Source organism: Culex quinquefasciatus, chromosome 2 (genome assembly GCF_015732765.1).
Source record: "Culex quinquefasciatus strain JHB chromosome 2, VPISU_Cqui_1.0_pri_paternal, whole genome shotgun sequence".
NCBI lineage: Eukaryota > Metazoa > Arthropoda > Insecta > Diptera > Culicidae > Culex > Culex quinquefasciatus.
This window is the reverse complement of record NC_051862.1, coordinates 59,506,497-59,526,522: the sequence shown is the minus strand read 5'-3', so window position 1 is coordinate 59,526,522 and position 20,026 is coordinate 59,506,497. Positions and strand designations below refer to the sequence as shown.

Sequence of the window (20,026 nt, the reverse complement as noted above, 5' to 3'; positions counted from 1 at the left end):
TTTTTTTAAATAAGAAACGTCGTGTCTTGTTGTATTGTATTGTTGTTTATCAACTAATTTTTTAACATCTCCTACCGGCTGTTTAATTTCTTTAGAGTTATGAGTAATGTTTTTAAACATATTTATTGTATATTTGATACAGGATATATTCATATTTTAATCTTGTCAATCATATTTTTAACTTTTTCCGAAGATATAGACATTAGGATGTTAAAAAAAAGATTTTTGGGGCTTGTTCTGATGGGACGACTCCAAAATTCAAAATTCAAAGTTTATGAAATTCAAAAATTCAAAATTGATTCTTAAATTTAAAAATTCAGATTCAATAAATTAAAAAATCCGAAAATTAAACTCAAAAAATTAAATTGTTCATAAATTTCTAAATTCAACAATTTTAAAATTAAAAAAAAAAACAAAATAAAAAAGATTCAAAAATGATTGTTTTTAAATCAAAAGAACAAACATTTAAATACTCAATTTCTTAAATTTTCAAATGTTCAAATACTCAAATTTTAAAAAATTTCAAATTCCCAAATTCTTACAATATTCAATTCACCTATTTTTCAATTCTTCAATCTTCAATTCTTAAATTCCTAAATTCCTAATTTCTGGACCGTTAAAAAAATAACGGTATTGTTGTTAAATTCTGGACTTTTCACACAATAAAGAACTGTAGAATTTTTATATCTTGATTCTTACCAGTTTCGTCACCATCTAAGATTACAGAAAATCTGATAACTTTGGAACATTTTTAGAGTTATATTTTAGGTTAGAGAAATTTAGAGAAGAAACTATTACAAATTGCGTGCTTCGATTTTTCTTAGTGACACTTTAGCGAGGATCATCGAGTACGAACTGTACTTAAATTTTCAAATCCTTAGATTTATGAATTAATAAATAAATATATATATATTTTTTTATATTCAAATTTCGAAACTTCTTTTATTGATTACTATGTTATTGTTATGGCTTTTCCCTTTGGTTTACTTCACCTCAGCAGAAATAAATTTGTCCATTTAATTTTCGGCTTTTCAAGATTCCGCGTTCTAAGATTCGGTCTCATGAGGCTGTTCTGAATTTTCAATTATGTTTATTCAATACAACGTTATTAAAACGAGTTTAATTTTGTTCCCAAGTACTCTCTTTTTTCTAATAAAAAAAAAATGAAACATTCTTGTATGTCGCGAAATTTTTTTTTTTTTAATATATGGCGCGGATTGGGTTTTGGGACGGCACGGATTTTTTCCGAATTCTGTTCCGTTCCGAGTGTTCCGAGTTTGCAGGTTACAACCCGTGTTCAATCGGAACACACGGATTGCAACCTGTTGCAACCGGTAGTTCCAATTGTCTTTCGATCATACGTAGATGTGGATATGAGTCACCATTAAGACAATAATTTTTTAATTTCAACATGTTATGTGGTAATATTAGCTTTGTCTTTGACCAAGACGAATAATCTGTCACTTTCAATTTCAATTGATTTTCGTGGGTCGATCTTGTTGAATTGAAAGCCCGTAAGAATAAATTTTAATATCAATCGATGAAAACGCATTGCGAATGATTAATAGTCACTTGGTTTTTCCCTGGTGCGTTCCTTTTTACGCGTGATCGAAGGCTGAGTCAAATTCACCATTATTGGCATTTGCCAATGCGAACACCGAAAACACAATATCCAGGAGCCACATAACAGTTACAAATTGACAAGAAAAATTGAAAATTTTAGAAAATCTTGAGAGGTACCCCCTGGCTCGATTCTTTAGGTAAAAATAAGTAATTTTTGAGCTAAAACGGTTAAGGTCGCTTTTGATCATTGATGTTTGTATGGAAAAATCCGCAAAAATGTATGGAGAAAACAAAAAAAAAATAAATAAAAAAATCAAAATTCCACGAAAAGGTGGCCTTCAACGTGTAAAGTGTGAGATTCTTATGTAACATTTTACGATAAACAACTTTGTCGAAGGCCGCAAAGCGATCCGAAGTAACCCAAAATTGGCACAGTTACTTAATTTTGCCTAAGGAATCGAGCCAGGGGGTATCTATGATACCAATATTATTTATTGTACCGTAAACTGGGGTGACTTTGATAGCCCGGGGTGACTTTGATAGGTTTTTTAAAAGCCCGTCAAATTAATATCTAAACATTTTTGAGAATTTTGAGTATGTAAGCATTAAGGGATAGCTGATTTTCGAACATATATGCAAAAATGTGACTGTTACATTGGATGTATCAAAATTAGTGGCCAAATCAAATTTCTATCAATGTCACCCCGGGCTATCAAAGTCACCCCAGTTTACGGTACCCTACTGCACACTTAAAAAACATCAGGTTACTTACTGTCTACATTCACTGCCGTGCTTAGATTAATTATAACCTCGATTATCACTATTACAGCAGAAAACTTCATTTTTAAGCTCTTAAAATTGACATTAAATTGTAATATCTTTTAATCACTCTAGTGTACTGACTGATGAACGGTTCACGAATGATGTTAATTCGGAATCCTACTTTCCTTTTTATATAATGCCAGCTTAAGGTACAAGACTTAAAATCATATCAACCTGAGGAAATCGGTTGTCACGCGTTTGATCTTATTAGAATCATTAACCACCGTTTTAAACCGATCTTTCATCGCATAATTTGCTTCATCATTGCACAAATCACTTTCTCGTTCTTCCCAATTGTCACCCTCACTCGTTAAAACATGTTGAAACTTGTAAATTTAACCTGTTCGAAGATTGCAACTAGACTAAGAGAGAGCGGTTGGTGGTGAAAACAGAATTGCACGCGAAATTACTTGGCAATGTTGGCGCGTACCGCGAAGACATTCACGCGGCAATGAGTGAACTCAAATTCATTGATGAGAAATACACGTAGAAAAAAGAATTATCAATTCAGTAAATTTCACCTTTGAAGGTCGCTTGCACGAGGCTAATTTTTGGTTAAAAATCCTTTTGTTTCAATTAAACTCTTAAAGAAGCTATTAGACTATGGCAAACAAACAAACAAACTCGCACTGTTTATGTTTTACATAGCAAACTTGTTTGCGGTAAACTCGCAAACAAAGCCAAAGTTGTTTTGTTTGCCATAGTCTAATATCTCCTTTACTTTTCAAGTAGGCAGGCAGTGATTTGATGCACGTGGTGCTGCACCCGTTTGGATCAATCGGATCGCGCACTGGACTCACAATCCAGAGGTCGCCGGTTCGAATCCCGCGGTGGGTCTAAATTCCTTGTAGATAAAAGGAAGACACTAGTGGTTGGTACTAGCAATAGTGGCCGACAGCTGTAAAGTCAACTTCGTTTTTTTAGGTGCTGCAGAACCTTAATAAAATAATTCTACTAGTGAAACAGCACGATAATGCCCTAAACAAGTCTTTAAAATTATAATATTATATGTCCTATTGACACATTTCCACAACAGTAATTCGAGTGTGCGGGTTACAATCCCTGTTGAAAAAAAACACCGCGCCGCGCAAAAATTGTCATTTTCGGAAGCTAATAACTTCTCAGCAAAAAATCCTAAAAATATGGTGGCTTCTGGAAAGTTGTTCTAAATTGAATGAAGGTCCTACATCTGAGAATTGATAAAGATTGGACGACTACTGCGTCCTCCACAGGTAAAAAACTGAAACAGTTGCATTTCTCCATACATTTTGACGATTTTTCCCATACAAACTTCAAGCGATTAGAGGGAGGGGTTTCCGTGGTCAGAATGACCTCAAATTTGGAATTTAGCCTAGCGATGGGTCAATCTTTGATTTCAGTGGGTAGCCTTTCGTATTTTAAATCAAGACTAACGTTTCATAAGGGCCAAACATTCAATATTACGCCCTTTTAAAATTTTAGTCTTGGTTTAAAAAAATTGAAAATATTTTTTTCGAAAAGATCGGAAAATTTGACGAATGTTTCATACTTTTACATTGTAAATCGGACCATTAGTTGCTGAGATATCGACATTAGAAAATGGTGGGTTGTTTGGGTGAGACTTAGAAAACATCAATTTTCATGTTTTTAAACCTTTGCATGGCAATATCTCAGCAACTAAGGGTCGTATCAACAAAGTCCGAAAAAGCAAAATATAGAGAATTTTCTCAGCTTTTCAAAAATATTTTTTTCAAAGGTGGGCAAACATGTGCACTAATTTAAAAAATGAAAAACTCGGACTATTTTCAAAAAAGTTACCCCATTAAGCCATTTAATTTGAAAACGGTACAATTTATCAAAATTTCACTAAAGTATTTTTTGATTGCAAATTTGATTTTACATCGATAAAAGAAGTTGAAAAATGTTTGCGACCAATATTTCGATTTTTTTTAAAAATCAGTATTGATTAAAAACTTCCTAACTCGGTCGATGACTTTTTGCACAACTTGGAAATTTCTGAAGAGTTAGCATTTGATGTCCTCTAAAACATATAAAAAAAAATTAAAATAGTATTTTTTTGCAAATCAAGTTTTAGTGACAAAAAGATAAATAAGAAATCACCAAAAAAATTTACCGTGTATCATTTTTTTTTTTCATTGTAGTTCTTATCCATACCTACAACTTTGCCGAAGACACCAAATCGATCAAAAAAATCCTTCAAAACATACAGATTTTTGAATTTTCATACATCATTTTTGTATGGGAGCTGCCAAATTTGTATGGAAAATTATATGAACAAACTAATGATGCAAAACGGCTTCTTTGGACATACGGAAGGCACCAAAATAGTTTCAGTCGGATTAAAAAACACAAAAATTAAAATTCTAAAAAAAAGACCGATATCGTAGAGAATTGCTTTACTGCCAATCCGAACACAAAAAACACTAAACGTACTATTCACATATCAGTAACAAATTGCTACCGGTTATCAGGACCCTATCCACATACAGCGCACACTGGGAAAAAAGGGACCCGTAGCCCCATGAATTAGATGCCGCTGAAATTTTAACTTGGAAATATATGTTTATTATGTAAAAAAATCCGGGGAATCGAATGGTGATGGTTTCGTCTGCCGGAGATAATGGGAAAGGGTCCATTTTGCCCAAATATCCCCTAAAATGCAACCTTTTTATATTATATGCTACATTACGAGAAATACCGCAGGTTTTAGACTTCAAAATAAGTGAACTTTATGTAAAAAACCATGACAAATCGATTGGTGAAGGTTTCACGTGCCGGAGACACCGAGAAAGGTCTCATTTTGCCCCAATTAACCCTATATTCGATTTTTCATGTAATTTGCTCCACATCGTAAAGTGCCGCAGTTTTTCAGACTTCAAAATAAGTGAACTTTATGTAAAAAACCATGACAAATCGATTGGTGAAGGTTTCACGTGCCGGAGACACCGAGAAAGGTCTCATTTTGCCCCAATTAACCCTATATTCGATTTTTTCATGTAATTTGCTCCACATCGTAAAGTGCCGCAGTTTTTCAGACTTCAAAATAAGTGAACTTTATGTAAAAAACCATGACAAATCGATTGGTGAAGGTTTCACGTGCCGGAGACGCCGAGAAAGGTCTCATTTTGCCCCAATTAACCCTATATTCGATTTTTCATGTAATTTGCTCCACATCGTAAAGTGCCGCAGTTTTTCAGACTTCAAAATAAGTGAACTTTATGTAAAAAACTATGACAAATCGATTGGTGAAGGTTTCACGTGCCGGAGACACCGAGAAAGGTCTTATTTTGCCCCAATTAACCCTATATTCGATTTTTCATGTAATTTGCTCCACATCGTAAAGTGCCGCAGTTTTTCAGACTTCAAAATAAGTGAACTTTATGTAAAAAACCATGACAAATCGATTGGTGAAGGTTTCACGTGCCGGAGACGCCGAGAAAGGTCTCATTTTGCCCCAATTAACCCTATATTCGATTTTTCATGTAATTTGCTCCACATCGTAAAGTGCCGCAGTTTTTCAGACTTCAAAATAAGTGAACTTTATGTAAAAACCATGACAAATCGATTGGTGAAGGTTTCACGTGCCGGAGACACCGAGAAAGGTCTCATTTTGCCCCAATTAACCCTATATTCGATTTTTCATGTAATTTGCTCCACATCGTAAAGTGCCGCAGTTTTTCAGACTTCAAAATAAGTGAACTTTATGTAAAAAACCATGACAAATCGATTGGTGAAGGTTTCACGTGCCGGAGACGCCGAGAAAGGTCTCATTTTGCCCCAATTAACCCTATATTCGATTTTTTCATGTAATTTGCTCCACATCGTAAAGTGCCGCAGTTTTTCAGACTTCAAAATAAGTGAACTTTATGTAAAAACCATGACAAATCGATTGGTGAAGGTTTCACGTGCCGGAGACACCGAGAAAGGTCTCATTTTGCCCCAATTAACCCTATATTCGATTTTTCATGTAATTTGCTCCACATCGTAAAGTGCCGCAGTTTTTCAGACTTCAAAATAAGTGAACTTTATGTAAAAAACCATGACAAATCGATTGGTGAAGGTTTCACGTGCCGGAGACACCGAGAAAGGTCTCATTTTGCCCCAATTAACCCTATATTCGATTTTTTCATGTAATTTGCTCCACATCGTAAAGTGCCGCAGTTTTTCAGACTTCAAAATAAGTGAACTTTATGTAAAAAACTATGACAAATTGATTGGTGAAGGTTTCACGTGCCGGAGACACCGAGAAAGGTCTCATTTTGCCCCAATTAACCCTATATTCGATTTTTTCATGTAATTTGCTCCACATCGTAAAGTGCCGCAGTTTTTTAGACTTCAAAATAAGTGAACTTTATGTAAAAACCATGACAAATCGATTGGTGAAGGTTTCACGTGCCGGAGACGCCGAGAAAGGTCTCATTTTGCCCCAATTAACCCTATATTCGATTTTTTCATGTAATTTGCTCCACATCGTAAAGTGCCGCAGTTTTTCAGACTTCAAAATAAGTGAACTTTATGTAAAAAACTATGACAAATCGATTGGTGAAGGTTTCACGTGCCGGAGACACCGAGAAAGGTCTTATTTTGCCCCAATTAACCCTATATTCGATTTTTCATGTAATTTGCTCCACATCGTAAAGTGCCGCAGTTTTCAGACTTCAAAATAAGTGAACTTTATGTAAAAACCATGACAAATCGATTGGTGAAGGTTTCACGTGCCGGAGACGCCGAGAAAGGTCTCATTTTGCCCCAATTAACCCTATATTCGATTTTTTCATGTAATTTGCTCCACATCGTAAAGTGCCGCAGTTTTTCAGACTTCAAAATAAGTGAACTTTATGTAAAAACCATGACAAATCGATTGGTGAAGGTTTCACGTGCCGGAGACACCGAGAAAGGTCTCATTTTGCCCCAATTAACCCTATATTCGATTTTTTCATGTAATTTGCTCCACATCGTAAAGTGCCGCAGTTTTCAGACTTCAAAATAAGTGAACTTTATGTAAAAACCATGACAAATCGATTGGTGAAGGTTTCACGTGCCGGAGACGCCGAGAAGGTCTCATTTTGCCCCAATTAACCCTATATTCGATTTTTTCATGTAATTTGCTCCACATCGTAAAGTGCCGCAGTTTTTCAGACTTCAAAATAAGTGAACTTTATGTAAAAAACCATGACAAATCGATTGGTGAAGGTTTCACGTGCCGGAGACACCGAGAAAGGTCTCATTTTGCCCCAATTAACCCTATATTCGATTTTTCATGTAATTTGCTCCACATCGTAAAGTGCCGCAGTTTTTCAGACTTCAAAATAAGTGAACTTTATGTAAAAAACCATGACAAATCGATTGGTGAAGGTTTCACGTGCCGGAGACACCGAGAAAGGTCTCATTTTGCCCCAATTAACCCTATATTCGATTTTTCATGTAATTTGCTCCACATCGTAAAGTGCCGCAGTTTTTCAGACTTCAAAATAAGTGAACTTTATGTAAAAAACTATGACAAATTGATTGGTGAAGGTTTCACGTGCCGGAGACACCGAGAAAGGTCTCATTTTGCCCCAATTAACCCTATATTCGATTTTTCATGTAATTTGCTCCACATCGTAAAGTGCCGCAGTTTTTTAGACTTCAAAATAAGTGAACTTTATGTAAAAAACCATGACAAATCGATTGGTGAAGGTTTCACGTGCCGGAGACACCGAGAAAGGTCTCATTTTGCCCCAATTAACCCTATATTCGATTTTTCATGTAATTTGCTCCACATCGTAAAGTGCCGCAGTTTTTCAGACTTCAAAATAATTGAACTTTATGTAAAAAACTATGACAAATCGATTGGTGAAGGTTTCACGTGCCGGAGACGCCGAGAAAGGTCTCATTTTGCCCCAATTAACCCTATATTCGTTTTTTTCATGTAATTTGCTCCACATCGTAAAGTACCGCAGTTTTTTAGACTTCAAAATAATTGAACTTTATGTAAAAAACTATGACAAATCGATTGGTGAAGGTTTCACGTGCCGGAGACACCGAGAAAGGTCTTATTTTGCCCCAATTAACCCTATATTCGATTTTTCTTGTAATTTGCTCCACATCATAAAATGCCGCAGTTTTCCAGACTTCAAAATAAGTGAACTTTATGTAAAAAACCATGACAAATCGATTGGTGAAGGTTTCACGTGCCGGAGACACCGAGAAAGGTCTTATTTTGCCCCAATTAACCCTATATTCGATTTTTCATGTAATTTGCTCCACATCGTAAAGTGCCGCAGTTTTTCAGACTTCAAAATAAGTGAACTTTATGTAAAAAACTATGACAAATCGATTGGTGAAGGTTTCACGTGCCGGAGACACCGAGAAAGGTCTCATTTTGCCCCAATTAACCCTATATTCGATTTTTTCATGTAATTTGCTTCACATCGTAAAGTGCTGCAGTTTTTCAGACTTCAAAATAAGTGAACTTTATGTAAAAACCATGACAAATCGATCGGTGAAGGTTTCACGTGTCGGAGACACCGAGAAAGGTCTTATTTTGCCTCAATTAACCCTATATTCAATTTTTCATGTAATTTGCTCCACATCGTAAAGTGCCGCAGTTTTTCAGACTTCAAAATAAGTGAAATTTATGTAAAAAACCATGACAAATCGATTGGTGAAGGTTTCGCGTGCCGGAGACACCGGGAAAGGTCTCATTTTGCCCCAAATAACCCTATATTCGATTTTTTAATCTAATTTGCAAGTGTTATGTAGTTTGAAAAAATCACTTATTCTAAAAATATTAAACATTGCAGCATTACCCGTTGTGCTTCTATGATGAGCAACCAGGCGAGCATACACACGAACGTTACAAACAAGCTCGGACTCACCTCGCTCGTAAAACGACTCCTGAAGCCAATTTATTGGACATAATGAGGCTATCGCTGACCTGGTCGGACCCGAAAATGTCCGATACCAACTTTCGTTCGAACACCATCGATTTCTTTATTGATGAATAATGTTAGGAAATGCACATTTTTCCATATAAGGGACATTTGGGGCAAACGGACCTATTTCTGGTGTCTCCGGTGCATAAAAACTTTCACCAATCGATTTGTCATGGTTTTTTACATAAAGTTCACTTATTTTGAAGTCTAAAAACTGCGGCACTTTACGATGTGGAGCAAATTACATGAAAAAATCGAATATACGGATAATTGGGGCAAAATTGACCCTTTCCCATTATCTCCGGCACGTGAAACCTTCACCAATCGATTTGTCATGGTTTTTTACATAAAGTTCACTTATTTTGAAGTCTGGAAAACTGCGGCATTTTATGATGTGGAGCAAATTACAAGAAAAATCGAATATAGGGTTAATTGGGGCAAAATAAGACCTTTCTCGGTGTCTCCGGCACGTGAAACCTTCACCAATCGATTTGTCATAGTTTTTTACATAAAGTTCAATTATTTTGAAGTCTAAAAAACTGCGGTACTTTACGATGTGGAGCAAATTACATGAAAAAAACGAATATAGGGTTAATTGGGGCAAAATGAGACCTTTCTCGGCGTCTCCGGCACGTGAAACCTTCACCAATCGATTTGTCATAGTTTTTTACATAAAGTTCAATTATTTTGAAGTCTAAAAAACTGCGGCACTTTACGATGTGGAGCAAATTACATGAAAAAATCGAATATAGGGTTAATTGGGGCAAAATGAGACCTTTCTCGGCGTCTCCGGCACGTGAAACCTTCACCAATCGATTTGTCATGGTTTTTTACATAAAGTTCACTTATTTTGAAGTCTAAAAAACTGCGGCACTTTACGATGTGGAGCAAATTACATGAAAAAATCGAATATAGGGTTAATTGGGGCAAAATGAGACCTTTCTCGGTGTCTCCGGCACGTGAAACCTTCACCAATCAATTTGTCATAGTTTTTTACATAAAGTTCACTTATTTTGAAGTCTGAAAAACTGCGGCACTTTACGATGTGGAGCAGATTACATGAAAAATCGAATATAGGGTTAATTGGGGCAAAATAAGACCTTTCTCGGTGTCTCCGGCACGTGAAACCTTCACCAATCGATTTGTCATGGTTTTTTACATAAAGTTCACTTATTTTGAAGTCTGAAAAACTGCGGCACTTTACGATGTGGAGCAAATTACATGAAAAATCGAATATAGGGTTAATTGGGGCAAAATGAGACCTTTCTCGGCGTCTCCGGCACGTGAAACCTTCACCAATCGATTTGTCATGGTTTTTTACATAAAGTTCACTTATTTTGAAGTCTGAAAAACTGCGGCACTTTACGATGTGGAGCAAATTACATGAAAAATCGAATATAGGGTTAATTGGGGCAAAATGAGACCTTTCTCGGCGTCTCCGGCACGTGAAACCTTCACCAATCGATTTGTCATGTTTTTACATAAAGTTCAATTATTTTGAAGTCTAAAACTGCGGCACTTTACGATGTGGAGCAAATTACATGAAAAATCGAATATAGGGTTAATTGGGGCAAAATGAGACCTTTCTCGGCGTCTCCGGCACGTGAAACCTTCACCAATCGATTTGTCATGGTTTTTTACATAAAGTTCACTTATTTTGAAGTCTGAAAAACTGCGGCACTTTACGATGTGGAGCAAATTACATGAAAAATCGAATATAGGGTTAATTGGGGCAAAATGAGACCTTTCTCGGTGTCTCCGGCACGTGAAACCTTCACCAATCAATTTGTCATAGTTTTTACATAAAGTTCACTTATTTTGAAGTCTGAAAACTGCGGCACTTTACGAGCAGATTACATGAAAAATCGAATATAGGGTTAATTGGGGCAAAATAAGACCTTTCTCGGTGTCTCCGGCACGTGAAACCTTCACCAATCGATTTGTCATGGTTTTTTACATAAAGTTCACTTATTTTGAAGTCTGAAAAACTGCGGCACTTTACGATGTGGAGCAAATTACATGAAAAAATCGAATATAGGGTTAATTGGGGCAAAATGAGACCTTTCTCGGCGTCTCCGGCACGTGAAACCTTCACCAATCGATTTGTCATGGTTTTTACATAAAGTTCACTTATTTTGAAGTCTGAAAAACTGCGGCACTTTACGATGTGGAGCAAATTACATGAAAAAATCGAATATAGGGTTAATTGGGGCAAAATGAGACCTTTCTCGGTGTCTCCGGCACGTGAAACCTTCACCAATCGATTTGTCATGGTTTTTTACATAAAGTTCACTTATTTTGAAGTCTGAAAAACTGCGGCACTTTACGATGTGGAGCAAATTACATGAAAAATCGAATATAGGGTTAATTGGGGCAAAATGAGACCTTTCTCGGTGTCTCCGGCACGTGAAACCTTCACCAATCGATTTGTCATAGTTTTTACATAAAGTTCACTTATTTTGAAGTCTAAAACCTGCGGTATTTCTCGTAATGTAGCATATAATATAAAAAGGTTGCATTTTAGGGGATATTTGGGCAAAATGGACCCTTTCCCATTATCTCCGGCAGACGAAACCATCACCATTCGATTCCCCGGATTTTTTTACATAATAAACATATATTTCCAAGTTAAAATTTCAGCGGCATCTAATTCATGGGGCTACGGGTCCCTTTTTTCCCAGTGTGCAGCGCCTCTACAGCAAGACTCACGAGGCGTCTACGTCAAAGCAGATAATTGTGGAACGAATCTCACGAATGACTTCAACAATCCTATATTCACAATAGCACTAATTGACTTGTGGTTAACAAACGGTTGTGTTTTCAAGATACTCCTCGTCGAATTCCCGGACGCTTCGAAACCCGGACACCTCATCTTGTTTTATCATTTATTTGGAAATAAGTTCGCATTATGAATGTCAAAACTGTGTTATTAAAATTTTGATGAATTCTAACATCAACTTTCATTTAAAGTTTGTTTGAACGCTGTAGTTAATGTCAAAACAATTAAATAAAGTAAAATTATAAGATTACCAAAAATGCGATTGACTAGCGAGTTGGGATTTGCAGTATAAATTTAAAGCAAAACATAATTCACACGTTTGTTACTTTCGCAGTCCCAACGCCGAAGGCGACATCGAAGAATGGTGCATCGTGGAGCTGCAGGGAGACCTGGAGGTTCGGGGCGACCGTATGATGGACGGCCAATTTATTGGCGATCTGCTGTACAACAAGTACGGACAACCGGTAAGAATTAAAAAGAAAATCCTTGATCAGCCTAAAGTTAACGATCGCGCCTTCTAGATCCTAATCATCGGTCACCACATCCTGCAGGGCCGCTGCCAGAAGATCGACAAACCGCTGCTGGTGATGGAAAAGTGTTCCACCCGGGGCAAACAACAACAACTACGGAGAACTCAGGACGACGACGAGGACAACGAAACCATGCTGGACGTGAGCCAGGTCAGCCACCTGGACAGTTCGATCGCGTCCTCCAACCGAACCGTGCTCGACTCTACGGTGGCGGTGGAGCACAAAACCGTCCCCAAGACGGAGTACCTGGTGCGGGCGGTCGTTCGGCAAAAGGTTTTGTTCAAGGCGCGACCAAAGCCAATCATTGCGAACGTGGCTAAGAGTGTGTGAGAAGGTTATACTTTTATTCAATGTAATTTTTTGAAAACTTAAAAATATTTATCATAAATCTAATTTAAAAACATCAATTGCCACTTAAACTTTAGAGAAACTCCATTTCCCGCTCGATGCCGACAAACTTGAGCTGTTCGGTCGGTCCGTATCTGTAGTCGAAGAACAGCTCCTCCCCCGGTTGGATGGCGCGTTTGGCAAAGATTCCAATGCGGTGATCCCCGTTGACCATCATCACCTTCGCGTAGCAGTTCGGGTTGATCGAGTGGTTGGCGAAGCGGATCTTGTTGCCCTTGCGGGTCGCGTCCACGACAAAGTCTGCAAGAGAAAAAGGGTTGAGTTGTTTTAATTTCAAGCGGGGGGTGTTCAGGAATTCTTACCATTGTTCAGGTTGAACAGGAAACTGCACATGTACTTGTCGTACACCTTGCCGCGGCGATCGGCCTCGTCCTGCGAGATGATCTCACCGCAATACTCCGAGATGAACTCGTTCTTCTGGGCGCTCTCCTTTAGGAAGATTCCCCACCCAGCCACGTCCGACGGCGCCATCAGCAGGTGCTTGTCTGTGAAATAGATTCAGATGTAAGTTCATGAACACTTTAAGAGTAAACCCTAAACTCACGCAACGCCCGCTGCACGCTGACGTTCTTGCAGGTGATTTTCGAGATCTCGTAGTGCTCCGCGCCGCACGTCTGGCACAGGTCCGGGTCGCACTCGCGCACCGCCAGATAGCACGGGCACTGCTTCGTGTTGCACTGCGCCTTGCACCGGCAGCCCGGGAACCGGTTCTGGCAGTCGCTGCTGCAGTTGCAGAACTTTTCGCAAAAGTTTTGCGCCCGAATGCACGGACAGCTCGCGTCACACGGGCCCGGATGGTCGCACGGCGTAAAGTTGTACACGTGGTTCGAGCTCGAGTCCTTCTTCAGCTGAATCTTGCGACAGTGCATCGACCACAGCCGGTGCTTCTTCTTCTTCTTGCGCGGCGGCGTGTTGTCCTTGTTCGTCTCGATCAGCGGAATGTCCGCGGCCTCCTTCTGCGCAAACTGGTACACCTGCTGGCACGTCTTCATCAGCATCGCCTCCGCAATGGCGCAGTAGTTGTTCAGGTAGATCGTCTGCAGCGAGCGGAAGAACGACTTGTCCGACCCGTTCCACACCTCGTCGGCCGCGTCCAGCAGGTTCAGCAGCGTGGCCGAGTTGTTGACCGAAGTGCTCAAGCGGGCGGTGGTGCCGCCGTTGGAAGCGACCGCACCGATTCCCGGAATAACGGGGGCCTCCTTGCTGTACCGGCTGCTGTCGTTGCTGTCCTCCGAGCTGGCCTCGTTGCCCGAATCCATCGGCGTTTTGTTCTTGTTGTCCACGGCCAGCCGCTCCTTCATGCCGTCCTGTGGGGAAAACAATAAGAGTTTAAACTGGTGTAAGATTCCATGATAGTAGGTAGATGTTGATTAGAGTCACAACAAAAATGGGAAATTTAGGAAAATATTGGGTGACACCCCCTGGTTCTATTCTATTTAGGCAAAATTAAGCATCAAGAGTGTGATTTCAATGTGAAACGCTTTACAATTTTGTCGAAGGGTGAAAAGCGATCCGAGTTGAACCTGAAATGTAATTATCGATTTAAAAAAGACGTTTTTGTACGGAAACATTTTATTTTCTCCTACTTTGATGTTCTACAGAATAGGGGCAGGGGGGGCAGAATGGACCGCCTAAGGGAAATGCACCAAAAACCATAGAAAAACATAACAAATTTTGAATCCAGTGTAGTAGGCTCATGCTTTGGAATGTTCCCTTCAATGTTGTATACTTGGTTGATCAAAATTTTCATTTAAAACTATTTTTGAGCCACTTAAAAAAACAAGTTTTTTCGACTAACTTTCCAGGGTGCGGGGCAGAATGGACCACCTTAGAAAACAAGCTATTTCTTCTTATACAATGTTGAAGGGTGATAAGAAATTACTTGAGGGACCTTAACAAAACAAAGATTTTTGAAAATAGTGTAAATATGTCGAAAAAAGACACTATTTTTACAACTAAGTGTCAAAACAACTAAAAAATCAACTTTTGTTGCATCAAACGTGATTTGTGAAGCTACCAGGAGTGAAATAATCCATTTAGCTCAAATTTTGTAACTTTTGATTGTTTTTATAAGGCAGGAAAAGGGTGGTCCATTCTGCCCCCAAGTGGATTTTATTTTAACACTTCCACCACCAAGCCTCTAAATGAATTTAAGGTTCCGTTGTTGTTTGTATACCTTGGTAGTAGCATCTAGTAACGTTATAAGCATTGAGCAAACTTTTTCAAACAATCCAACATTTCAGAAAGCTTATTTAGGAACCTCGAAATAAACAACATTTGCGTGGTTTTTCAATAAATTTACATTTTTGCTCATAATTCGAAAAATACAATGAATTCAAACGTCGTTTTCGGTATGATGAAGTTATTTGACGTCCTTTATAAGACCCTTGTCTTACAATTGGTCTAAATCCATTCTGAAGCCCAAAACCAAGGGTGGCCCATTCTGCCCCCCTGGTCCATTCTGCCCCCACCGCCCCTACCTCTAAACCTTAAACAATTTGCTCACAGATGCGTGATTTCACTTAAAAAATCGAGCCAGGACGAGTGTTCCTAAAATACTTTTTTTCTATTGTCACCCTAATGTTGATCTACCGTCGAGAATGTGAGATCAAAATTTTACTATCGAAAAATTTCGAAGCAGAAAAAAAAACTTTTAACTTAACTTTAACTTTAAGAAGTTAATACTCGAAAATGTAAAAAAATATACTGAAATTTAAAGCTACTTATTAACTAATACTAATTTCTAAATACATGTCACAGAATTTTTTTTAATTTTTTGCAACATAAAATTTTCAGGGTTTCGTCTTATAGGCTAGTATGCAGATCGGAAGGAAAGGGGTCAAGAAACAGCTTTACGAACAGCAGAACAAAGGAGAGGGAGCGATTTCTTGGGGCTTTTCTTCACCCCCTCTGACTTGCTTGCGCTGCCGCTGCTGCCCATTTGATTTTTTTCTTGACCGGTTCCTTCCGAAGTGCGTAGGGGAAATATACCCATTCTAATCACACTAAGCCGTTCGACCAATTCTCATCACTTTTGCAGTTTTCCGCTATTAAATCAACATTTTCAGATGTATCAACAATGGAGAGTTGCTTGCTCACTTGAATTTGAGCTATTTATTACTTTGGAACAGTCAAAAACACTGTATGAAAGCTGTAATTCATGATCAAAGTGTTGATACGCCGATAATAGAAATAGGCTGAGAAAGGGTATAGTTCCCCTATATAGCTTAATAAAGTTTCAGATTTCTTTGTAATGTTTTAGGAGGTATTAGACTATGGTAAACAAACAAATCTCGAGTTTTTTTTGATTAGGTCCTATAAACATATGAAAGACAATAGTTTATCGGTCCTTTTCAAAAAAAAACTCTGGAAATAAACACGCACTTTTTGTGTTTTAAAGTTAAAAAAAAAAAAACGCGCAAACAAAGCCAAATGTATGCAGGCTGATGTTTCTGCAAACAATTGCAGGCAAACTTCCAAACTGTCAAAAAGTTTATTTGTTTGTCAGAGTCTAAAACGTCTTTTAGTTCTATATTTTTGATTTTGTTTTGATTTTTATAATTTTAATTTCTTTCAATTGCCTAAGCCTTATTGATCATGATTTGCATAAATAATTTTATGAAAAGAAAACAAACGAAAGAAGAAAAAATTGCATCCACTGGCCCTTCGGTTATTTCGCTTTGTTTTGGTTTTTTGACGTTTGTCTGCTTTTTAACTGGGCTACGGCTACCGAACAAGTACTGAAATCCCGCAGGAAGTCCTGAAGGTTCTCGCCTGTTCAATTTTTTTTTTTAAGGTTTATGATTTTAGATTTTTTTTTTTAGAACAATGCTTTAAAATTATTTAAATTAATATTTTTAATTGTTAATTTTATCTATCCAATTTTCATAACAATTTTGTTGGTTCTTATTTACAGTAAAATTTAAAAATTTTAAGCTTGTTGCTTGCTTGCTTTTAATAAATCTTTTTGAAATCATCCATTTTTTTATATTTATGAGAAAGCTTTTTATTTTTATTGAACTTTTGGTTTTTGGTACAGTCCAGACTCGAGAATAAAAATTGAATTTAATCAAATAAAAGTTTGTTTTAGAATTTATTATTTTCAGAATTGCTCATTTTATAAAGTTTTTAAATTTTTTGGATTGTTAAATTTACATTTTTCGAATTATAAAATTTGTAGCATTCAGAATTTTTAATCTTTTTTTTAATACTTTGAGAATACAAGAATGTTTAAAAATTTATGTATTAGTGTTTGGGGAAAAGAATTTTATATTGAAACATGTTTTATTTCAGAATTTTCTTTTTATATGTCAGGATTTGTAAATTTTTGAAGTTCTGATTTTTCTGAAATTATTTTTCTTTCTTATTTTTTCAAATTAATATTTTTTCAATGTTTTGTATTTTTGACCTTATTTTTTTTAATTTATATAAGGCTGGTACAAATTTTATTTGAAGTTTTCGTCTAACCCCCTTCAAAGTGGGCACGAAAAATCAGGAGCAAATTTTTTTTTTAACTTCAAAATTTCAATGGAAATTTAAGTGCGATCAGCTGAAATAAATTTAAAATGCATTCCCCTGCGTTTATAATCATTTTAGCATGTTTGAGTTTAGCATTAGATTTAGCATTTTAGGACGCCCTATCCACGGATGGCTCCACAACGCTTATCCCTCTGTTTGGTCTGGTTGTGTTAGACTCTCATCCGGAATAATATTCCAACACGGGAGATACCATGTCTTCATCTTTTGATGAGTGTGTAATACAGCCCTGGGCATAAGGGGGTCCTCGCCGGGTCCAAGCTATCCTTTGGGGAACGGAAGGAATGTTAGTAAACACCTATCTAAAGTGCGCAGGGACCCCTACGTCACCTTAGTGGTATAGATGTTTGTAGGGAGGTTTTGGACTCAATATTAGTAGGATAAGGTAAACCCTAGGATACACCTCGAGAGGTATTGCAGGTTAAAATAAATTCGATCTACTAGAGAAAGTACGTCATTTTCCAATCAAGGATCGCAAAATAAGACCGATTGCAATCACCACCACGATCAAGTTAATAGAAAGAGAACTCACCAACAGCATGTAGCAGGTCGCGCTGCACGGTTTGGTCGTCTGCTTCAGCTCGGGCCAGCGTCGCTTCTGCAGGTTCGGTCCCGGATGGCACGCCTGGAGACCTGCACGACAAATCATAGGAAAATGTGTTAATCCATGCAAATTAAAATGGTGAAAAGTCCCAGTGAGAATGATGGCCAATTTTGGGTTATGATGATGATGATGATGTATGAGCGCACAAGTGTGGGATAATTTCGGTTTAGTATGTGAAACAGAGGGAAAAGCCAGAAATGTTAACGGAAAAAAGTTTTTGTCCTGCGACGTTCCAATCACATTGATCCGATCGGTTTCGATTGATTTTGTGAAATTGTATGATTGTGTGTGTGTTTTTTTAGGAGGATGATCGTTTTGCTTTCGAATTTGTCCACGCAAATTTTGCATTATTTTTTTTTTTACTTGGTCGGCAGTTTAAAACAACTAAACAACTATTTGCAGGAAGATCGTTGCCAACTTACGATTCGGCTGCTCGCCAGCAGGACTTCCTGCGGGTGTTGTGAGTGTGATATTTGCCGAACGATTGAAGTGTTTTTGAAAGAGGATCGAAATTGATTTACAAGAAAAATATGCCAAAATAAAGGGACAAGTCAACCGTACGCGAACAACGGATCATCATCTGAAAGAGGACTCTCAAAAGTGTTAGGGAAGGCAACGGGGTCATACTCACGGTGCAAGAAGCAATCGTATTTGAAGCAACGCCGGCAGAACAGCGTGTGGTACGAGTGGAGCGTTTGCTCGCGCGAAACCGACTCGGCGCGCGGCCCGTCGATGTTGGGCGTGCACTCCGGGGGCCGCTCCGGGTCGACGCGCTCGGTCAGCTCGATGTACCGCTCGCGCAGTTCCTCTGGCGTTCCCAGGTCCGGGAACTGCGAGCTGATGGCCTGGAAGATTATCGGCGAGGGAAATGGTTTCTCGTCGATAACTTCCTTCTTGAGTACTACAAAAGGTTCCAGCTTGAATTTAGGCAGTGAATCGTCCTTCGCGGCAATGTCGACGGTACCTTCGTCTTTGTCTGGTTTGGCTTTGGCCGGCGGCACCTTCGTGCCACTCGTTGATGGCTGTGGTCCGGCAGCTTCATCCGCCGTCGGCTTCACCGCAGCAGCCTTGCCCGACTTTGAGCTATCGTTGCTGTTCGAGTCCACGTCCCTTCCTGTGTACTGCATCAACGCGTGGCACAACTCCACAAAGATGGAATCGTCAATGAAGCTGCCCTCCTTGTCCCCGTGCACCTTCCCGTCATAATTCTTAATCAACTCCTCGATAAACGACCCGTCCTGGTCCAGCACCTCGTCGCCCATGTAAGGAATATTGTGCAGTACGGTTTCATCTTCGACCATAAAGTTCTGCTGGGTCGGCGCCCACGTGTACATTGTCGGAATCGGTGTCACCGCCGGAATCACCCGGATCGGAATCGTCTGGTGGGCGCCCTCGTGGTTCACCACTTCCGCCTTCTTCATACACTCGACGTGGGGCAGTTCCGTGTCGTTCTGGACCCAGGTGGCGTTCGTCGTTAGCCACGAGTCATTCTCCTTCACCAACAAATTCAGCAACTTTTGACTGCCAAACAAAACCCAAATCAGTCAACGTCCCCAAAAAACCCCAAAAAGATTACACTCTTACCGGTTCCCGTTCCAGGCCGCCTTCACCTCGTCCGCGCGCTTGTGACGCTTGCTGGCGCGAATCTTCATGTACTCGGACTTGACGCGCTTCTTCCAGTCCAGCGTCAGCTTAGTTTTGGACATCATTTTTGACGAAGCACTGTTTTCCAGGATATAAAATCAACTGCCCCAGTTCCAAAATAAAATGCAGCGCCCCGGCGGACGCGAAAAAGGCGGAAAATTTGCAGTCTTGTGCTTTGTTCTGAAGTCTGGAGTTGAGTGCACCCTCGAGAAGGGGGAAAACC

General features: G+C 38.7%; 3 protein-coding genes across 5 annotated transcripts in view; 1 reads left to right on the top strand and 2 right to left on the bottom strand.

Annotated features, from left to right (window-relative positions):
* Positions 1-2,412, bottom strand: part of LOC119766816 — a 7,416-nt gene extending 5,004 nt beyond the window's left edge. Inside the window, exon 1 of the mRNA XM_038252745.1 lies at positions 2,336-2,412. Within this exon, the coding sequence (XP_038108673.1) occupies positions 2,336-2,405 (70 nt within the window). The 5' untranslated portion in view covers positions 2,406-2,412. The remainder of the gene's footprint in view (positions 1-2,335) is intronic.
* The window catches only part of LOC6038570 (chromosome transmission fidelity protein 8 homolog), a 25,830-nt gene extending 12,818 nt beyond the window's left edge, over positions 1-13,012 (top strand). The window contains exons 2-3 of the mRNA XM_038252744.1: positions 12,416-12,545; positions 12,603-13,012. Coding sequence (XP_038108672.1) covers positions 12,416-12,545; positions 12,603-12,941 — 469 coding nt within the window. The 3' untranslated portion in view covers positions 12,942-13,012. The remainder of the gene's footprint in view (positions 1-12,415; positions 12,546-12,602) is intronic.
* LOC6038571 (histone-lysine N-methyltransferase E(z)) lies at positions 12,929-20,026 on the bottom strand. Of its 3 annotated transcripts, XM_038252743.1 has the most exons (8): positions 19,744-20,026; positions 19,124-19,680; positions 18,791-19,060; positions 18,582-18,608; positions 18,088-18,188; positions 13,564-14,326; positions 13,322-13,504; positions 12,929-13,259 (listed from the first exon to the last, which is right to left on the bottom strand). In XM_038252743.1, the coding sequence occupies exons 1-8, from the start codon at positions 19,866-19,868 to the stop codon at positions 13,033-13,035; spliced, it is 2,253 nt and encodes a 750-aa protein (XP_038108671.1). In that variant the 5' UTR covers positions 19,869-20,026; the 3' UTR covers positions 12,929-13,032. The 3 variants fall into 3 exon arrangements, with proteins under 3 accessions (XP_038108671.1, XP_038108670.1, XP_001848357.2); XM_038252742.1 differs by having other exon boundaries at positions 18,791-19,680; XM_001848305.2 differs by lacking the exon at positions 18,582-18,608 and having other exon boundaries at positions 18,791-19,680.

Coding starts and splice junctions, on each gene's coding strand:
- LOC6038571 (XM_038252742.1), bottom strand. CDS start 19,868: ATGATGTCCAAAACTAAGCTGACGCTGGACTGGAAGAAGCGCGTCAAG. Junction 14,327..18,087: donor CGACCTGCTACATGCTGTTG/GTGAGTTCTCTT, acceptor TTTTCCCCACAG/GACGGCATGAAGGAGCGGCT. Junction 13,260..13,321: donor CCTGTTCAACCTGAACAATG/GTAAGAATTCCT, acceptor TTTCTCTTGCAG/ACTTTGTCGTGGACGCGACC.